At 36.3% G+C, this 20,238-nt stretch overlaps 1 protein-coding gene across 1 annotated transcript; it reads right to left on the bottom strand.

Annotated features, from left to right (window-relative positions):
* Window positions 1-1,428: 1,428 nt before the first annotated feature.
* On the bottom strand, window positions 1,429-2,586 carry LOC137943507 (putative F-box/LRR-repeat protein At5g54820). Its single transcript, XM_068789003.1, has 2 exons — window positions 1,636-2,586; window positions 1,429-1,494 (listed from the first exon to the last, which is right to left on the bottom strand). The coding sequence occupies exons 1-2, from the start codon at window positions 2,584-2,586 to the stop codon at window positions 1,429-1,431; spliced, it is 1,017 nt and encodes a 338-aa protein (XP_068645104.1).
* Window positions 2,587-20,238: the final 17,652 nt, after the last annotated feature.

The following is a 20,238-nucleotide window of genomic DNA, read 5'->3' as shown; positions in this document are numbered from 1 at the left end:
GCTGTAAATCTCTGTCCTTTCTTGTCTTTACTTGTGGTTGGGCTTGATTTCTATTTTTAAAATTGTTAACAATGGAGTGGTAATTACTAGAGAACTCTCCATCTTAATTAGGAAGTAGAAATTTTGGTGGTAGGTTTTGTAGCATGATTTTCCAACTCAAGGGCTATTTTGATACTCACAGAGTCCACAATATTTGGGATCATTTCATATCTAATTTTAAACATTAAACCTTTTTTTTAGAGGAGCGTGGCGCGATTCGAACTCGCGACCTGACGCACCTGATGTAAAGAGAATACCACTAGACCAAACGGCCTTAGGTAAAAAACATTAAACCTATGGAAAATTGAAAATGTATCAACTTAGGGTCTTTTTGAATTTTACAATAGAATATCAGTTCATCAAATTTCCTCATATACTTAAAAACCATCATGTTATTTTGTTAGCTTTAACTTTCTTAGTAATATCATTCCTCCATTCATTCTAGTTGGAACCACATTGAGGTCCATGAATTTCCAACTTATCTTTGAAGTTCCTACAATGGAGGGTATGGATGTTGACCTAGTCCTTTAGGGAAATTTCTTGAGTTGGATCCTTTGTAACCTATGTAACAACTACACCAATATAACATTACTCAGTGGTATTTGGGCGTCAATTTTCTAGATCGTTTTGCCCCTATCCGATATAATGGGATGGTTTGCAGCCTCTAGGATCTTAAGATATTTTTGGGTCTTGTTGGAAAACCTATCAAACTAGGTTTACAGTTCAGCCAACTTGGGATTGATAGTCACTAAAAGTTTTTGCTATATATTCTAAGGACGTGGTTTTGTGGTAATCTAAGCAACAAGAGGGGATGTGAGAGTAAAGATAAAAATAAATAAAAACTAAAAATAAAAAAAAAGTATGGAAATTATTCCCCAAGCGAGACTCATATACCAAAACTTTATATAAGACGACAAAAACTTCAAACTCTAGAGTTCTAATATGACTGAAATCAGGTTCCAAGAGGAGTTCACAAACAAATAAATGGACATGGAGTATTAGTTGTATGCTAATACCGTAGATAATTTAGTTTAAAAAATAAAAATATATTTAAATTGGCCCAAACATGCATGAAAAGTACTAGAGAAAGGACAAAATACCTTAGGGATGCAAGATTTTAACAAATTTGGGGAGGAAAAGAAACTAAGTTTCAACTTGGATTAAAATAGGTCAGGGAAACATACAGGTGAAAAAACCAATATGACTATGTAGAAGCTAATGGCAATCATTGAGATTGAATAGGGAAGTGCAGAAATTGTAAAAAAAAAAAAAAAGTGTTAATATTTAAAAGACAATATCAAAATTGAAAAAGGATGACTAAAGTTTGGAAATAAGATTATAAGATGATAAGCTCATAGGTCCAAGTGTTTGTCCTTGACATGCTTGACCCTAGTAAGCTTGAGCCTTTCTAGGGTCATTTACAACTATGAAACCATTATCTAGAAATACTGGTTTCTGCAAAGACACTCATAGGTCCAAGTGTTTGTCCTTGACATGCAGTAAAAGCTCAAGCTTGGAGTATTGATACCCCTCATTGATGCCCTAGCTGATGATGCATACAGTGAGAAAAAACCAGAAGCAGTAAACTGAATATACCTGTATAGTGTACGTGCATAGTGTCAGCGCATTCGCAGAATCCAGGGTCATCAACATTTCACCCATATGATGGGCCACATGTTGGAATTCATCCTCCAGTGTGAAGTCAAGTTCAGCATCAACCAACTTGAACAGATATTCGAAATTCAAGAAAGTCATCGATCCATAGAATTTGAAAGACCGGCGAAGCGGCAAACTGATAGATAATTCATTGTCGACAATCAAACAGTCTTCAAATGATAGGCTACTGAGACGATTATTCTGAGCAGGAAACTTGGTGGACTGGAGACAAGTGCACTTCTCCATTGTAAAAGCATCAAGGGCCTTGCAGTTTTCGAACAAAATGTTAAGTAATTCCTGGGTTATCTTGATCCAGGAGACAGAAAGGCTTCTGAGGGAAGTGAAGTCTGTAAACGACCTCGGACGAAATACGGTTGCAATCAACTTGAGTGACCGGATGTGTTTGTGTTGATAGATAAAAGGTGGCAGTTCGTAAGCAGCAATATCTTGGTATCGCATATCTCCAAGTTTACTCCCATCGAAGAAGGTTAGATCAAGGTCACGCACTTTTTTATCGACGGCAAACTTGATCCATTCATTGACGTCGTTGCGGTATTTAGTGAGACAATCGCTCATGCAAATCCGCAGGCTTTCGATCTCGTTGTTCGGATAGGAGGCCAGGAATTTCCTGCCAAACTCCACGAATCTCTTCTGCCCGGTAGATTTGATTCCTGATGCTAACCACGCCATGTTAGCTTCAACAAAATCCTGACGAGTTCGATTCTGGGTGAAGTAATTCTCGTCCAGGTCGATTCTGAAGATGGAAGTCCATAAGTGGAGCCATCTCTTCGATAGAATGGATGTCCTCACAGCGACATCGAGAGGTAAACAGCATAAGATGAGATGTAAGATCTCATCGGGAAAGCTACTGAGACGATCAATGTCGGCCATTGTTACAGAAAGCTCGAAAATTCGAGGGCGGAGAGATAAAACCCTATAGATTATCACGCAAACGGTTGAAATAACTTCCTCGCATACTATGACTTGTCTGAGAAATTTATTTCTTTATTGTAAAATCCAATAACGCCCTCTCAGACAAGTCGTTTGAGAAGCCGAGACGAGGAGTTGCATGCCTTGACACCAGGATTAAAAAGACACGCTTGAAAGTAAGACCTATAACAATAGAAATAATAGAAACATAGTATAAACTGAAAAAAAATTGTTGGATCCGAATCTTTTTACTGATTTTAGGAGATGAGATACAACAAATAAAGTTACATGATTTCAAGTGATGCGAGGTATTATCTTTGAGGAGTCCTTCGATCTGATATCCATGTACAAAGTTAATTAGTCTTACTTAATCAGATGGATGCACTAGAATTCCCTTGGTTGACTAGCCTCAATTTTACTAGTCTACACTTAGTACTTGATGAGAAGATTTGATCTTGCATTGTGTGTGAAAAATCCAAGAATAGTGATGAAATACTGACAAAGTTGATTGTTTGTTGCTATTTTTACTCCAAAAATTTGAAGAACTTTAGGCTAACTTAAAATTTAAGGCATTAGGAAGGTACTAGAGTTTCTCCTTTCTAACAAGCAGAGTTCCACTATACCAAATTTAAGAGATATCCTCCAACAATTTTTTCTCTTCCCAAAAGTTTTTCTCCCCACGAGAGCATGACACCTCACCTCATCTATTTTAAATGGTGTCACTTCTTTTCTTTAGGTGGAGTTTTCCTATTATGTAATGTGTTGTTAAATGTGTCACCTCCTTCATTTAGGTGGCATTCTCTTACGACTCTATATGTCACCATGTACCACCTCGTTAGCTATGGTACTGCTTAGGGGGGATTCTCATATAATATAATTTTGACTGTAGCCCTGTAACATCCACATTATCATAACCTTTGATTAAGCCACCTCTTTTGTTTGACAAAATCTTTATGCTTCTATCTTCAGGACTTTTTTACCTTGACCAATGGTGAATTGGCGACCAAGTTCCTTCAATCTTATCGATTTCCAGAAAGGAAACATGGAAGATATAAGATAAGAGAGGGCAAGAAGAAGAGAGAGAAAAACAGAAGACAAAGAGAAGCATGTGTATATTAATTTGAGAGAATTATGAAAGAGATGTTTCATTTCTTACATCATGTCCTTTTATAGTGGAATACAACTTGAATCCTACCAAAGCTAAATTTTTCCAAAGGCTCCTATTACACCCAAGAATGTCTCACTAAATCTAATCACAATAAATTGTACTAAGGGAACTAAAATTAAGAGACTAAGACGTAATATTCCTCTTTTATTCCAGCGTTTTCATTTGACCTTCTCTTGTGAGACTAGTCTAGCATCAGATTCACCATTGACTCCATGAAGCTTGTGAGATATGCTTTGTATGAGACTTATCTTAGATTCCTTGATATGGCTTCTACAACACTCCCTTCAAGGTTGAGTTTGTAGCTTCATCTTGCAAACAATCTTAGTTAAAAATTTCTAGTCTCATATGACCTAAAAAGAAGCTCAAAATTGAAAAAGAAATGCGTATTGTCTTAATTCATCTTCTTCTTATTCACGTCTTACTTGTAATATTCATCTTGTTCTCATCTTATTCATTCCCCCCCTTTACTTGGATATTCTGGTTACCTAAAATTTGACTAAATTTGATTACCAAAATACGTGAAATTCTTCATCGTCAGTGACCACTTTCTTGTACTAATTATACTTCTCTCCCTCAAGGTAGGGATCTTTTTGTTCTTTGCCAAGAGAGCCAGCATGCACAAAATACTGTTTAGAGAAAAAATTAGTCCTAACCCAATGATAAAACTACAAACACCAGTCTGAAATGACCTCTCAAATTTAAAGGTGATTTGGCCCGTTTTAGGGCAATGGAAAAATAGTACTCACTTTTTTAGCATAGCCGAAAAATACCGCTTAGGTATACCACTTGGGTGAAAAGAAGAAATAAATTGAATTAAGTTGGATGTGGGAGCAACTCCTAATATTTGAAGGTAGTGGGTCTACTGAAGTGATTTGAAGAAACAAATTGAAGGAAATACTTGGAGAAATTAAGGATGTGAGTAAAATGATGGCAGCTCGTATACTTCGAACAGAAGGAGGTGCACAATGTAATACTTCATATTGACCTAGAGTTGAGTCTCATCCCAATTTTGATGATAACAAAATTTAATAGCGCTAACAATTAAAAATTTAGCATTTCATATGCTTTTCCTTTAAGAATCACAAAATTCAAGATCTTTGGAAAAGAACCAGCATAGGTATCTCAAGACCTCAAGCTTTATCGATGTGTCAAGTCATCTTGAATAAGTAACCATAAGTTAAGAAATGAATAATGGACGTTTAGAGTCCTAGTTGTATGGAATATCTCAAAAACTCTAACTATGTAAGAGGCCAGCTCCAAATATTCAATATTGAGGTACAAATGAATATTTATGAGTTTTATGGCATATTGCATCCACAACATGTTTTATCGATGCATATCAAAATTTTAGGCATGCTTTAAATCCTAGATTAGAAAACTAGCTTTGGCATGATCGATCATGACCTGCCAATGATCGATCATCTAGAACGCAATCTAGTTGTAAATATAAAGCATGATCAATCAATCAAGGTGATTGATCGATCAGACAGAACTTGGCCAAAATGAGCCTTTACATTGATCAATCATGCCTTTATATTACTCGATCATTGAGTAGTCAGTTTTTTTAAATGGCTAAATAATGTCTAATTTAGCTTGTAAAAGTTATAAATACCCCATCAAACATACCTTAGAGCATTTATGTACAAATCTGCTGCATTCAAAGCCATCTAAGTTGAAATCAAATTCAAAATCACTCTTGAGAGAAAAAAGAGCTAAAAAACTTACAAAAACCCACGTCTCTCAAAATTTCTCCTTGCATCACATTACATCAAACTCCAAATACATGTTCATTCCTGCTTTAAAGTTGGACGCTTGGAAATTCCAAAGAAGAAGGCTATCTCTCCACCAAACTCGAAGGGTGTAAACACTTTTTCTTTTGTAAGTTTCTTTTATTTTAAAGGTTGATCCAGAACCTCTAATTCTAGATAGAAAAGTTTGTTGGAGCTAGAATCTAACTGACAAATCTCATGAGAGATTGTAATCGTGTATTTGAGTATACATGTGGCTTAAAAGAGAGTTGAAATCTCTTCATGTAAATTCTAGTTAATAGAACTAATCACTGAAATTTTCCAAACAAGGATTCTTGGGCGATGAATATCACTAAGGGAATAACAATAACAAAACATCATTGTGTTATCTTGAAGTTTCTATATCTTTATATTTGATATTTACTTCTAAATTGGGTCACTAACTTCTTTGCACCAATGATGGATCATCTAGAACGCAACCTGGTTGTAAATATAAAGCATGATCAATCAATCAAGGTGATTGATTGATCAAACAGAACTTGGCCAAAATGAGCCTTTACATTGCTCGATCATTGAGTTGTCAGTTTTTTAAATGGCCAAATAATGTCTGATTTAGTTTGGAAAAGTCATAAATACCCCCATCAAACGTACCTTAAAGCATTTATTTGCAAACCTACTGCATTCAAAGTCATTCTAACTTGAAATCAATTTCAAAACCACTTTTGAGAGAAAAAGAGATAGAAAACTTGCAAAATCTCACATCTCTCAAAATTTCTCCTTGCATCACATTACATCCAACTCCAAATACATCCTCATTCGTGCTTTAAAGTTGGAGGCTCGGAAATTCTAAAGGAGAAGACTATCTCTCCACCAAACTCAAAGGGTGTAAACGCTTTTTCTTTTGTAAGTTTCTTTTATCTCAAAGGTTGATTTAGAACCTCTAATTTTAGATAGAAAAGTTTGCTAGAGCTAGAATCTAACTGACCAATGTCATGAGAGATTGTTGTAATCATATAATTGAGTATACATGTGGCTTAAAAGAGAGCTAAAATCTCTTTATGTAAATTCCAGCTAACAGATCTAATCATTGGAATTTCCAAAACAAGGGTTCTTGGGCGGTGAATATCACTAGGGGAACGATAACAAAATATCCTTGTGTTTTCTTGTTGTTTCTGTATCTTTACATTTCATTTTTACTTCTAAATTGGCTTAGTAAGTTCTCTGCACGCCCCCCTCCCTCCCTTTGAGAAGCTACCTGGACCAACACTTCATACTTCCAAATAAGACGAAGGTGATTTTAGACCAATAAATGGATAAGGGAAATTTAGGAGATAAAATCTAGGATAAGGGAAATATACGGGAAATATATTTAAAATTTAGAATTATGAATTAAGACTTTCTAATATGGAAATTTTAAACCGTGTTGAAAAAGCAAACTAAACCAATGAAGGGAAATACTTCTATTAAGGAAACATGCGATGTAAGATCAAACAAAGGAAACTCTTAAGGAAAGAATGATACTCAGGTTAGTCAGTACTAGATTAGAGTTTTAAAAAAAATAGGAACTTGGTCAAACCAATAATAATAACCCAAAAAAATAAAAAATAAATTGGCTTAAAATTCCGATTTCTGCGTGCAACATGTTAATAACATAACCTTTGGTTCTTATAATATTAATTTCTCTATATGGAAATATCAGATTGATAAACATTTGACCTTGTTAGAAAAATTAATCAGAAAGATTTCTTTTGAGATGCAATTATCTATATAAAATAGTTTTCTAGATGGTATAAAAGTTCTAAAAAATAATGTTTTTCGTTGGTCCTTGAATCCTTCCTGCAACTTGTTGCCGCTTCAGATGACAACTCCTCTATGTAAAAAACTTCAACAAGAAAAATTATTTTTGAGTTGGAAGCCAAACTCAAATATCTTCTTGTAAATATATAATTTACAAAATAAAAACTAGAAACATGGATTATGATAATGCAAAATCCAAATAAAAAAATGTTGGGTAAGAAGAAAGACTAACGGGAAAGGATAAAAAAAACTTCTCTTTTTCTTTTTTTCCTTAGTTTTTTCTTGCTCTCCTTCTTCCTTTTCTTCTCCATATTATTTTGTTTCTCCTTTTCCATGTCAGGGTCATGCATGAATTGTTACCATGTTGATTTTTAAAGAGGAAGCATGGAAGGAAGAAGAGAAGAGAGGTGAAGAAAAATGAAAGAGAAAAAATAGGACAAAGACAGGTATGTGTATATTAATTTGATATAATTAAGAGAAATATGTCTTCTCTTAAATCATGTCCTTTTATAATTGAATACAACTTGAATTCTAATAAAAATAAAATTTTCCAAAGTTCTCAATTACGCCCAAGAATATCTCACTAAATCTACTCATAATAAGTTGTAATAAGGAAACTTAAATTAATAGATTAAGAGAAAATCTTTCTCTATTATTACAGCCTTTTCATTCGAGGTTGCTTCTCTTGTGAGACTTGTCTTGCATTAGTTTCACCTTAGACTCCATAAAGATTGTGATATATGCTTTGTATGAGACTCATCTTAAACTCCTCGATATGGCTTCTACAACACTACTTCTCAAGCTAGAGTTTGTCACTTTAGCTTGCAAATAATCTTGGTTAGGAAATTCTGATCTTGTGTTGCTTGAAAACAAAATTTGTATTGCAAGTGAAATTTTGATTGTCTTGGTTCATCTTCTTCTTGTTCTCATCTTACTTGTAATATCCATCTTGTTCTCCCCCTTGGATATCTTGGCCACATAAAATTTGATTAAATTTGATTATCAAAATACGTGAAATTCTTCATTCCATGTTTACTCCTTTTTGTACTTCTTCTACTTTTACCTCTCTAGTTAGGGATCTCTTTGTTCTTTGCCAAGAAACCCAACTTATACAAAAATTGGTGAGAGAAAAATCTCTCCTAGTCCCATGATAAAATTCCAAACACCGGTCTGAAATGACATCTCTAATTTAAAGGCAAACTAGTCCACTTTATGGCAATGAAAAGAGTCTACTCACTTTCTAAGGATATGTCAAAAATACCGCTACGATATACCACTTTGGTGAAAATAATAAAAGAATTTAATTAAACTAGATTGTGGTCTATAGGCATTTTTTTGGAGTGATTTTAGAAAAACCAAAGTGAAAGAAGTACTTGGAGGAAATAATGGTGTGAATAAAAATATAGAAGCTTTCATGGTTGAAACAAAATGAGGTGCACAATGAGCACTTCATGCTTCCAAATAAGGAGTTTTTAGACCAAAATATGACCAAGTTTGACTCAAAAGGGAGATTAAAAAAATTCCTATATGAACATGTGTGATTGAGGAAACTTAAGGAAAAAAAAATCCAATATAGAAAGTCTTAAGATAGAAACATAATAATAGAAACTTTATAAAACCAAAATTCTCATATAAGATAATTACTTTTCAACACAACTTGACCAATTTGGAAAAAAATATTCAAGAAATAAATTCTAGGATAAGCGAGCTTTAGGATAAATAAATTTGTAATTTACAATTATGAAGTAAGACTTCCCAATCTAGAGATTTCAAACTATGTCAAAAAAGAAAATTAAACTGATGTAGGGAAATACTCTCTTAAGGACACATATAATGTGAGATTAAATAAAGGAAACTCTCAAGGAAGGAAAGATACTCAAGTTGGTAAATACTTGAGTAATTTTTTATTTAAATGAGACTTGGTTAAACCAATAATAGCAACTATAAGAGAAGGAAAAAAATCTGCTTAATATTTTCGCATGCAACAGGCTACAAGTATGACCTTTGATTCTTCTAATATTAATTTATCTCTCTAGAAACATTTGATTAAGAAAAGGTTTGTTGTGTTAGAAAATAGATGCACAGAACTTTCCTTAGAGATATAATTTTCTATATAAATTATTTTTCAAGATGGGACGAAACTTCTCAAAAAATAAAGTTTTATGTTGCTCCTCGAATCCTTCCTGCTAACTGACCTTTGTTGCTTTAGATGACCATTTCTCTTTGTAGAAAACTTTGATTGGAAAAAAAAAATTGAGTTTGAAATATATAATTTACAATATGAAATTTGTGTGATGGCAAACTCCAAAAACAAAAATAGATGTTGGGTAAGAAGAAAGACTAAAGGAAAGGATAAAGAAAACTTATATTTTTATCTTTTACTTATGTTTCTTTTTCTTCTTCTTTTATTTCTTCTCCAACTTCTTTTCCTTCTCCTTTTCCATGTCAGGATCATGCATGTTTTGAAACCATTTTAATTTTCAGAGAGGAAGCAAGGAAGATAGAAGATTTTGAAAGACATAGACAAACTTAAGTGTCATTATTGTAAATATCTTAAGTTTTGTGTCTCTTCTTCACTCTCTCTAGGGTGAAGGGTATAGTTGTAATTTATGTATTATTGACATCTATAAATAAAGGCTAAGGGGGAGGGTTCGGATATCTTCCATAACCCTTATTATCCCCTCTTCTCTCTTCAATGTAACCATCTCTCTCACTCTCTCTTTCTCTCTCATCTTTCCTTACCTCTCTCTTCCTTCACTTCACGTCACTTCTTCTCTTATCCTTCATCCTACTTCTCTCTTACAATCTAAGTTGAAGATCTTAATAGTATGGAATCCTGAAATCAACATGGTGTCAGAGCAATAATTTCAGGATTCCAATTTCTTTTTACTCAAATCATGATTCATGAAGGAACTATTTGCCATGGAAGAGTTGAATGACAAAGATAATTTTTTTCTCTTCTTCTTAGATCTGAAGTAGTTGATACCTCGTGTTTTCCTTCAATATTATAACTATTTTATGCTGCTAATCTGCTGGTATGATTGATACTTTGCTCGGTATACTTGTTGGTATCTTAAATTGCTTTGCTAGCTCGTAACCCAAATCCGTTTGCTGCCATAATCCTGGTTCATAACCCTTGCTGGTATCCTAGAATTTTTTAATAATCTGCTGGATACGTTGATAACAACAACAGAGTATGCTTGGGAAAATCATGTTCTATATCTTGGCATTTGCCTGGGATGCAAATTTCAGAGATCGGGTTTGCTAGATCTAGTGTTGCATGCATTTTAGTTCCTGGTGGTTTCTCCCAAGATCATATACTTAGCTGAATTTTTTTTCCTCTTTAAGTTTCTGGATAGAATCTCTGAAAACCATCACTACTACTTTGTTGCAAGAGACCTTGCTTCAATACCTTGGAGAAACTGATCCGTTTGTGTTTCTTTGATCAGTCAAAGCTTAAGGCTCATGAAGATACATGAAAACCATTTCAGTCTCAAAGACCATTTAACTAAATGAAAGTTGAAGATTGGTACAATGATGTCTGTTTCACATTGAGAGAAACACATGTTGTCTATCTCTGTTGATCCTTACTCTGCTATTGTCTTCAACATAGCTCACTCAAGCTCCCTGCAGTTTTCGCTTTGCATTCATCATGGTGATCATGGCTCTGTATTTTGAGCAAGAGGACTGATTACAAACCTGATCAAAGGAAGCTCGCATGTAGCTTGGTATTTGGCCCAGTTGACATATCGAACCTCTCATGTAGCTAGATATTCGGCCGGCTATTTTACTGGAAGTTTCCAAGAAAATGATGGGCATATCACATGTAGCTTGGTACTCGTCCGGTTGGCATATACAGCATCATACAACTACCAATATCCCATCATAATTTTGTCACTCCAGCACCATACAACAAGGATTTTTTTTATAGAAGATTTCAGTTGTTTTTACGAAGAAAATTTGCTTCGTTTGCGTCTAATTTCTTTTGGGAAGATTTTTTTTACTTCCTTCAATCAAGGATCTTGTTGTTTTCATTGTTGTATATACTAGTGCCGTTGTTGTTTCTCTGTGGGGAGGATTGCCTTCAATATACCAGAAAAAATTAATTCTTGTATACGGATGTTTTTTCGGATTGGTACCTTCATTGGTTGGCATCTTCATTCAGAAGTATTCCTGGTTGGCATCTTCATTCGAAAGTTTATCATGGTTGACATCTTCATTCGAAAGTTTATCATGGTTGACATTTTCATTGATTGGCAAAAGATTTCAATCTCGCAACTATCTCCTGAGCCATTATTCTATTATTTCTAAAAGATCTCAGCTATCTTCCTTAAGTCTCGCATATTGAATCAGCATAACTCTATAATTTGGATGTCTTCAGATGTTAGTTTATTTGGTTTCCATCCGAAGTTTGAAACCAATTCAGAAGTTGTCTCAAGACTTACATGGATCTCATTATCCTCTACTCGTCGAAAACTAGAGAAATTTGACACGTAGTCACAAGATCCAACTGCAAAAATATCCTTGCTCTGAAAAAAGAGTCACTCTGCTTAGATTGACTCGGTATCACGACTCAACCTGACTCGGCCATCTCAACTTTGTCTCTTGACTTGGCATGATTTGGTCTTTTGACTCGACTTAACTCAGGATCTTAACTCGACTTTACTCACACACTATTGAAGTTATTATCTGCATTGAGTCTAATTATTTGTGTTGATGAAGAAAATCCTCGGCTTAACTACCTTGGATTATTACTCATTGCGATGACTCTTAAGAACACCAGAGGCCAGAAGACTGTTGCTGCCACTGAGATTGCATTACTTCAGAAGATCAAGAATTTGCCATCTCCAAAGAGATTTCTCCTATTGCTACTACTTCTATAACAAGTATAGTTTCAGGTACTTATGCATCTTGGATCATTGACTCCGGGGCCTCTAAGCACTTGACAAGTAATGGTACCCTCCTGAATTCCATATCTCCTTGTTTACATGGCAAGTTTGTTTCAATAGTGGATGGATCCCATACCAAGGTACTTGGGGTGGGGTCCACATCAAAAGTCTTACCTCTTTTTAAGTCTTTTTGTGCCATGGTGTCTATAGTTCAAAACTAACTTAAAGATTCTTCGGTCTAATGATGCCAAGGAACATCTGTCTAAAAACTTCCAAAGTCTTTTCTAGGACGAAGGCATCATTCACCAAACCTCTTGTGTTTACACACCACAACAAAATGGTGTGGCTGAAAGAAAAAATAGACACCTTCTTGTGGTTGCATGTGCTCTACTCCATCATATGTATGTGTGTCATTTCTACTGTCCCCATGCCCTTCTCACAACTTGTTATCTTATTAACAAGTTACCTTCTTCAATGTTTGGTAACTAGACACCATATTCTTATCTTTTTCCTAGTGATAAGTTGTTCTCTCTTCCTTTGAGAGTTTTTTTGTTGTACCTATTTTTTCATGATACTTCCCCACATACTACTAAATTGGATCCTAGGGCAATTAAATGTATCTATTTGGGGTACTCTTGTACTAAAAAATGATATGTTTGTTACAATTCGTTTCATTAAAAATGGTTTATATCTAGTGATGTCACATCTTTGTGAACCAACCTTTTTATCCATCCATCGGTGCCCCCACCTGGTTTTTCTGCAGCCAATGAGTTTCCTAAACCTAATGTGACAATTGATGACTCCGCAACTCATGGCTGTATTGGCGAACACTGCATTTGTGGAGTCTCCAGATTCCTCTAAGGTAAGCTCTCCTTCTGCTCCCCCTATTTTTGGTCCTTCATTTGATACCTGGCTCATTGCTCTTCAAAAAGAATCTAGGTCGTGCACCAACCTTCTACATCTAACCCCATTCCTCATTTTTTATCCACTCATTGATTATCACCAACTTGTTGTCAGTTTTTTGCCTCTATTTATTTTGTTTCTATTGCTCAATCATATCAGGAGGCCCTACAGAATCCAGGATATAAAGCAACCATAGATGAAAAAATGACAACTCTTTACGAGAATCAAATGTGGCACCTTGTTTCCCTACCATCTGACAAAAAGGCAGTGGGCTTTAAATGGATCTCCACTGTAAAAAAACATCCAAATGGCATAGTGGCCCACCTTAAAGCCCGCCATATGGCTAAAGGTTATACCCAATGTTATGGGATTGATTATGAGGAAAATATTTTCTCCAATCGCAAAGCTCAACTCTATGCGTTTCTTAGTATCTCTAGCTGTTAATTCTTGATGGCTTGTCTTTCCCTTCCTCAATGTCAATATTGAGGAAATTTATATGCAACAACCACCTGGATATGTGGTTGAAGGGGAGTTGGTGTGCCGCCTTAAAAAATCATTATATAGTTTAACGCAATCTTTGTGGGCCAGGCTTGTGAACTGTGGACCATTCTATATTTTTCAAGCATATTGAGAAAGGAGTCATACTACTTATTATATACGTGGATGATATCATTTTGATGGGTAGTGATACCAATAGCGTCAGTAAAGGAAAAAATAAGATATGCAATGAATTCAAGATGAAATACTTGGGACTTTCTTAAGTATTTTCTCGGTATTGAGGTTCTTTAGCCCAAGCATAGTATTATCTTATCATAGGGGAAAAATATTCTTGACTGGCTTTAAGAAAAAGGAATGATGCGATATCGCCCTGCTGACACCCCTATGGACACAAATACAAAACTTTATACTGACTCGGGAGAAGAAGTTGAGTACCAGAGGGTAGTTGGCAAGCTTATCTATCTCACTATGACTACACCAAATATTTCTTTTTTAGTCAATGTGGTCAGTTAGTATTTGCAAAAACCTCAAATGCCTTATGGTCAAGCATTAGAGAGGATTCTTAGGTACTTGAAAAAGGCATCAGGACAATGGATCTTATATAAGATTCATGGTCATCTACCACTTGTTAGGAATTAAACGCCGTAATTCCAAACTAATGAGAGCAATAATAATAATAATAATAATAATAATAATAGAATAAAAGAAAAGCAAGCACAAAAAAATACAACAAGATTTATACAGGTTTGCCTCAAGGTGATATTACGTCCTGTCTTCTGTCACAACAATAATCTACTATAAAGATGAAACAGGAGAAATCGCACACACTTACAGGTATTTTTCTCTAACCTATCTCAGGCCCCAACAAATGATTCTCCACAATGATGATAAGACCCTAACAATGGTTCCCCAAAATATAAAGAGAAAATTAGGGTAACCAGATTACAAGTGTAAAATCCCCAAACTACCCTTAATGAAACAACAATCAATATATCGTGGATTTGGCAGGGGCACCGCCCCCGGGAGGGGGGGTTCCTTTTAGGAATTATACATCCTAATTCCTAACTAACAAGAGAAATAATAATAATCGCAAAAGAAAAGAAAAGCAAGCACGAGAACAAACAAGAAGATTTATAAAGGTTGGCCTCAAGGTAAGACTACGTCTTGTCTTCAACCACTGTAGTAATCTACTATGAATACGAAATAGTTTACAAGAGAAATCACAAATACTTACAGGTGTTTTCTTCTAACCTCTCCTCGGGGTACAATTCAAGATTCTCTTCAACGATAATGATAAAACCCTAACAACAGCGCCCCCAAATATAAAAAAAAAATTAGGGCATCCGGTTTACAAGTGTGAAATCCTCAAACTACCCTTAATGAAACAACTGTCAATATATCGTGGATCTAGCAGGGGATCCACCCCCACTCCCCCAGGAAGAAGGCTCCCCCCCCCCCCCCCCCCCCCTCCCCCCACTTCCAACCCCCACGGTGACCTTACAGCAAAGGTCGACCCGCGTATCGACTCAATGTAAGGCGTTAATTAGGCTCCACAACTTAAAAATCTCCCACTTGGAGACTAATCTATCATCAATTTCTCCTCTACAATAACAACAACTTCTCAATCCTCAAAGATAAGTCCAACTAAAGTTGCACACAACTTCATTTTTTCGATCGTAATAGTCTTCATCAACATATCAGCCGGATTCTGACTCCCTTGAATCCTCTCAAGTGCCAAGACTCTGTCCTCCAAAGCCAATCTAATGAAGTGATAACTCACCTGTATGTGCTTTGTTCTGGTATGATAAATAGGATTTTTTGCTAAATGAATAGCACTTGGATAGTCACAATACAACACATTTTTCCCATACTTGAGACCTAATTCTTCCCAAAAAGACTGCAGTCATACCATCTCTTTGTTGGATTCGGTCACAACAACATATTCTGCCTCAGTAGTGGAAAAAGAAATTGTCTTCTACAACTATGTGAAATTTAATTATGTCGGCTTTTATACCTCACAAGCGTACGAATCGTTCATGTAATCTAGTAGGAAGCGAGGGTCATATCCACAGGGAGGACTGAATTTTGTGTATTCTTCAGTCAACTAGCCTAACCAAATATGATGAATTAATTTGAACTAAACACTGATTATATCCTTAATTATCAAGCAATGATCTAATTAACTACTTGCACAACAAGAAATATCAACTCTGGATTTTACCGTGATTTGTGCCTCTCAAGTGCCACGTAACCACGAATCCGGATTCTCAATCCTTGCGTCCAGCCCCTCTTGGGCGCCTAGAGTTAAAGAAGAGATCGGAATATAATACCAGAATCCAACTTAAATTATAATCCTGCCCTAACTAGCTAATTACTCAAAAAAAATGGAAAACAAATATTCGATAAATATTAATTCTCAAATCAAATTTAATAAACATTCAAACCTAAGTTCAAACTATAGGAAACTAATTAAATTAAAAAATGACGGATTACTCCCCATCTTCTTCCTCTCGCTCAGGCAGCAATTTCTATAAATTAAAGGCTTCAGGTTGCAGGAGCGAGCGGCCGGAAGTGGAGGCGACGCCGGCGAAGAGGAATCAAAATCGGCGTCGAAGGAGGTGGTGCGACGGAAGACGAGATGGAAGCGAAATCCTCTAACTGGCTCTGTCGAGTCTCGGTCGAAGTCGAACTAGGCTCGGGAAGTGGTAAAAAATGTGTAATCGACGCCGGAGGATGGTCGGAATGCGGAATCGGCGCCGGAGGAGCCCTCTCGAGTCACCTCTCAGCCTGGCGAGCAGAAAATGGCAGTGTCGAACTCTCGCAACGGAAACTCTCTCGAGTTCTCTTCGGGTCTGTTCTCTGTTGGCAGACGGCGATGGACAACGATGGAGCAAGGCGAACGACGGCTGGAAGAGAAATCCTCTCGGGTCTCTCTTCTTTCGGTCGGTCGTTGCCTCACTTTCTCACCCCGGAGCTCCTCTTTCTATTGATTGATTTTGCCCTAAACATTTCTTTCTTTCACTAATGGCATTTTTGTTAATATCTCCTTGGCCACCAAAATTCTCCTGAAATTCCATAATTGAATCCATCAAAATCATTTTAGGAAGAAATAAATACTAAAATCAATGAAATATAATTCAAGAGAGAAAAATATGCAATATAAGTAGTGATTAATGCCAAATTCAATAAATGCATGTTTCATTTAAAAACCGATAAATAACCACCTATAACACAATTATAAGGGTTATTCTATTACAATTAACCTAATTTGCATGTCAGAATCTGGCATCTATCACACCCCCAACCCTAAATTATTGCTAGTCCCTAGCAAAACAACAACTGAACCAAAATTAAGCCTAGGAAAATAAAGTGCCACTTTCGTAGGGAACACGATTGCATTTAGCGTATGCAACAAGCCGTTAAAACCCTACTTTATCGTAGTAGACGAGTTGTGTCTCGTGAGGGTTTGCATGGAATTTACCCACAAAATTCATCTAAATCAACAATATAAAAAGAAAATAGAAGAAAATCTACTCCTCATTAGCATATGACTAACACTTTGTATCATAAAATGTCTAAAAATAATTTGAAACCCTGCTCAATTTGAAAACCTGTGTAAAATATAAAACATTATCAATCCAAATACACTCACGGGGGTACTCCACCTGAACCAATGTGACCCATAAACAATTACTTCAACAGAAAAAAGAGGCAAATAACAATAAAATCCTGGTCATATCACAATTAAGAGAAAATAGTAGAGTAAGCCTGTTGTCTAACAATCTCACAAATGAAGTATACATATTTCAATCTTGACCTGCAACTTCTTTCAACTTACAATTCATCATCAAAGTTAAGGAAACTCATTGCTTCCATATTTAAACCCATTTTCGCTATTACCAGCATAATAATTGTTTTTCACTGAATATTTTTGGTATTACTACCATTTTGTATTCGTCCTCACTGTACATGCACTTATTTAAGTAACCGATTGTTCCAGTGCATGTCCCTGGGTTTGCCCAGGCTGTTTCTGAGGTTATCTGTCTTTTGCAACCAAGAGCATTTCCGTTTGGATTCATACATTACAACAAAGAATTTCACTGAGATATTAAAAGGAATAAGATCAAATAGGCATACAAGACTATTCATACTAACATAGATCAACACTAGATTTACATGTTCTCTTTTGCAACTAAGTTCCAAGACTAATGCAATAGTAAGTTATCCCACTGAATTCTCATGGATCACAACAAATGATATCAGATTTCTAATATGCATATTCTACACAGTTTTCCACATACTAAGAACCACATTTGAGCAACTTATTTTAACTCTACTAAAGTTAACCAAATACTAAGAGGAGTAATTTGAAAACAACAAAAAAAAAAAAAAATCAAAAGAAAATCATTGCTAAGACTCGAAAGAGTCGTTCCGCCCCCCCCCCCCCCCCCAACCGAACCTAAATCTGACGTTGTCCTCAATGGGGAAAAGTTAAAACAAACAAACCAACTAACAATCACTAAAATATTTGATTATACTCCAGTTGACTCACAGCTTAGCTGGTTATACTCCAATAGAGTAAGGGTTAAGCTCCCTCAGGGCTCCTAAATCCATAGGTAGGACCATATGTGTTTGGTCATCAACAATAATACCGAAGAGTCAATAAAGACCCCCAGGAATGATACATAGTCTTCCTCGAAGAAGGTTTACTCGTATCAGCCATACCCGTAGGTAATCATCCGTAGATGAAACCGCTATCCCACATCACACTTTGAAGAATCTCCATGTGACTGGCCATTGAAGGCAGTAGGAATCACGCACTGAACACAAGTCCTTGAGTTACTCAACATAAGGTTTTCATTCAATACTTCAATATCGAACTAGTCAATCCCAGAACGGTTGTTTGAGTACAGACCTCTCAAACTAGGGACTAAAAGTCTGGTCATCGACTACAAGAACCATTTACGCTCTCAGCCGGCAAGAGAGTACCCCGAGTCCATGACGGGGCCGGCATCGCGGGGGGACCTCCAATCAATCAAGACCAGAGTACACCAAAGGTTATCCCAATAAGAATGAATAAACCAAAAATAAAAATTGTAATGTACAAAGGGATAGAAACCTGGGGATTGCCCATATTGTGCAAAGTTTATAGTAATAAGCAAGACTCTGACACAGTCAAGATGAATGGACAGGTTCCTCCAAGAAAATCGCCATCACCTCCTCCGGTGTGGGGACATTCTCAAGATATGGTTTGAGCCTCTGACCGTTAACTTTGAAGACCGACTTGTCTCCGTGATTGCGGATATCAATAGCGCCATGAGGAAACACCTGTGTAACCTCAAATGGACCTGACCACCTGGATCTCAGCTTCCCTGGAAACAAATGCAATCGTGAGTTTTAAAGTAAAACATTCTACCCAACAGTAAAGGACTTGCGAAAAATAGATTTATCATGTAAAAGCTTTGTTCGCTCCATATATAGTTTGGCATTCTCATAAGCATCATGACGAACCTCCTCCAACTAATTCAATTGCAATTTCCTCTCCTCACCCGCTTGAGCCAAATCAAAATTCAAAGCCTTAATGGCCCAATAAGCTCTATGCTCAAGCTCAACAGGTAGATGATTTGCTTTGCAGAACACTAAGCGAAATGAAGACATCCCAATAGGAGTCTTATAAGCGGTTCGATAGGCCCATAAAACATCGTCCAATCGTGTGGACCAATCTTTCCTATCAAAGTGAACCGACTTCTCCAAAATCCGTTTGATCTCCCTATTAGAGATTTCCACTTGCCCACAAGTTTGCGGGTGGTACGGAGTGGACACCCGATGAGTGATGGAGTATTTATTCAACAAGGTCTCAAATGCTCTGTTACAAAAATGAGATCCCCCATCACTGATGATCGCTCTTGGGGTAGCAAACCTATTAAAGATGTTTTCTTTTAAAAACTTTACCACCACTTTGTGATCATTTGCCTTACATGCAATAGCTCCAATCCATCTAGAGACATATTCAATAGCAACAAGGATGTATTGATAGCCGAACGAGACAGGAAAAGGACCCATGAAATCAATACTCCACACATCAAACAATTCAACAATAAGAATGGGGTTAAGAGGCATCATGTTCTTCTAAGACAAACAACCAGTCCGTTGGCATCTATCACACACATGAGAAAACTCATGGGCATCTCTAAATAATGAAGGCCAATAGAAACCACATTGCAAGACTTTAGCCACGGTCTTTCTAGCACCAAAATGCCCACCACATGCATGAGAATGACAAAATTCAAGAATGTTGGCAAAGTCTTGCTTAGGTACACAACGTCTAATGACTTGGTTAGGACACACCTTGAACAAATAAGGGTCATCCCAAAAAATATGTTTGACTTGGGAAAAGAATTTCAACCAATCTTGTTTACTCCAATAATCAGGAATCTTACGAGTTACAAGATAGTTGATTGTGTCAGCAAACCAAGGCAACTGAGATACTTGGAGAAGTTGTTCATCAGGGAAGGAATCATTTAAAGGAAGGGATCCTTTCTGAGGTGCTACACAGATCCTAGATAAATGATCAGCAACAACATTCTCACAACCTTTCTTATCTCGAATC

Source organism: Aristolochia californica, unplaced genomic scaffold (assembly GCF_029961685.1).
Source record: "Aristolochia californica isolate CCGP_79_NKW_82.1479 unplaced genomic scaffold, dmAriCali1.0.hap1 SCAF_11, whole genome shotgun sequence".
NCBI lineage: Eukaryota > Viridiplantae > Streptophyta > Magnoliopsida > Piperales > Aristolochiaceae > Aristolochia > Aristolochia californica.
The sequence above is the reverse complement of the archived record's forward strand: the minus strand, read 5'-3'. Positions and strand labels throughout refer to the sequence as shown.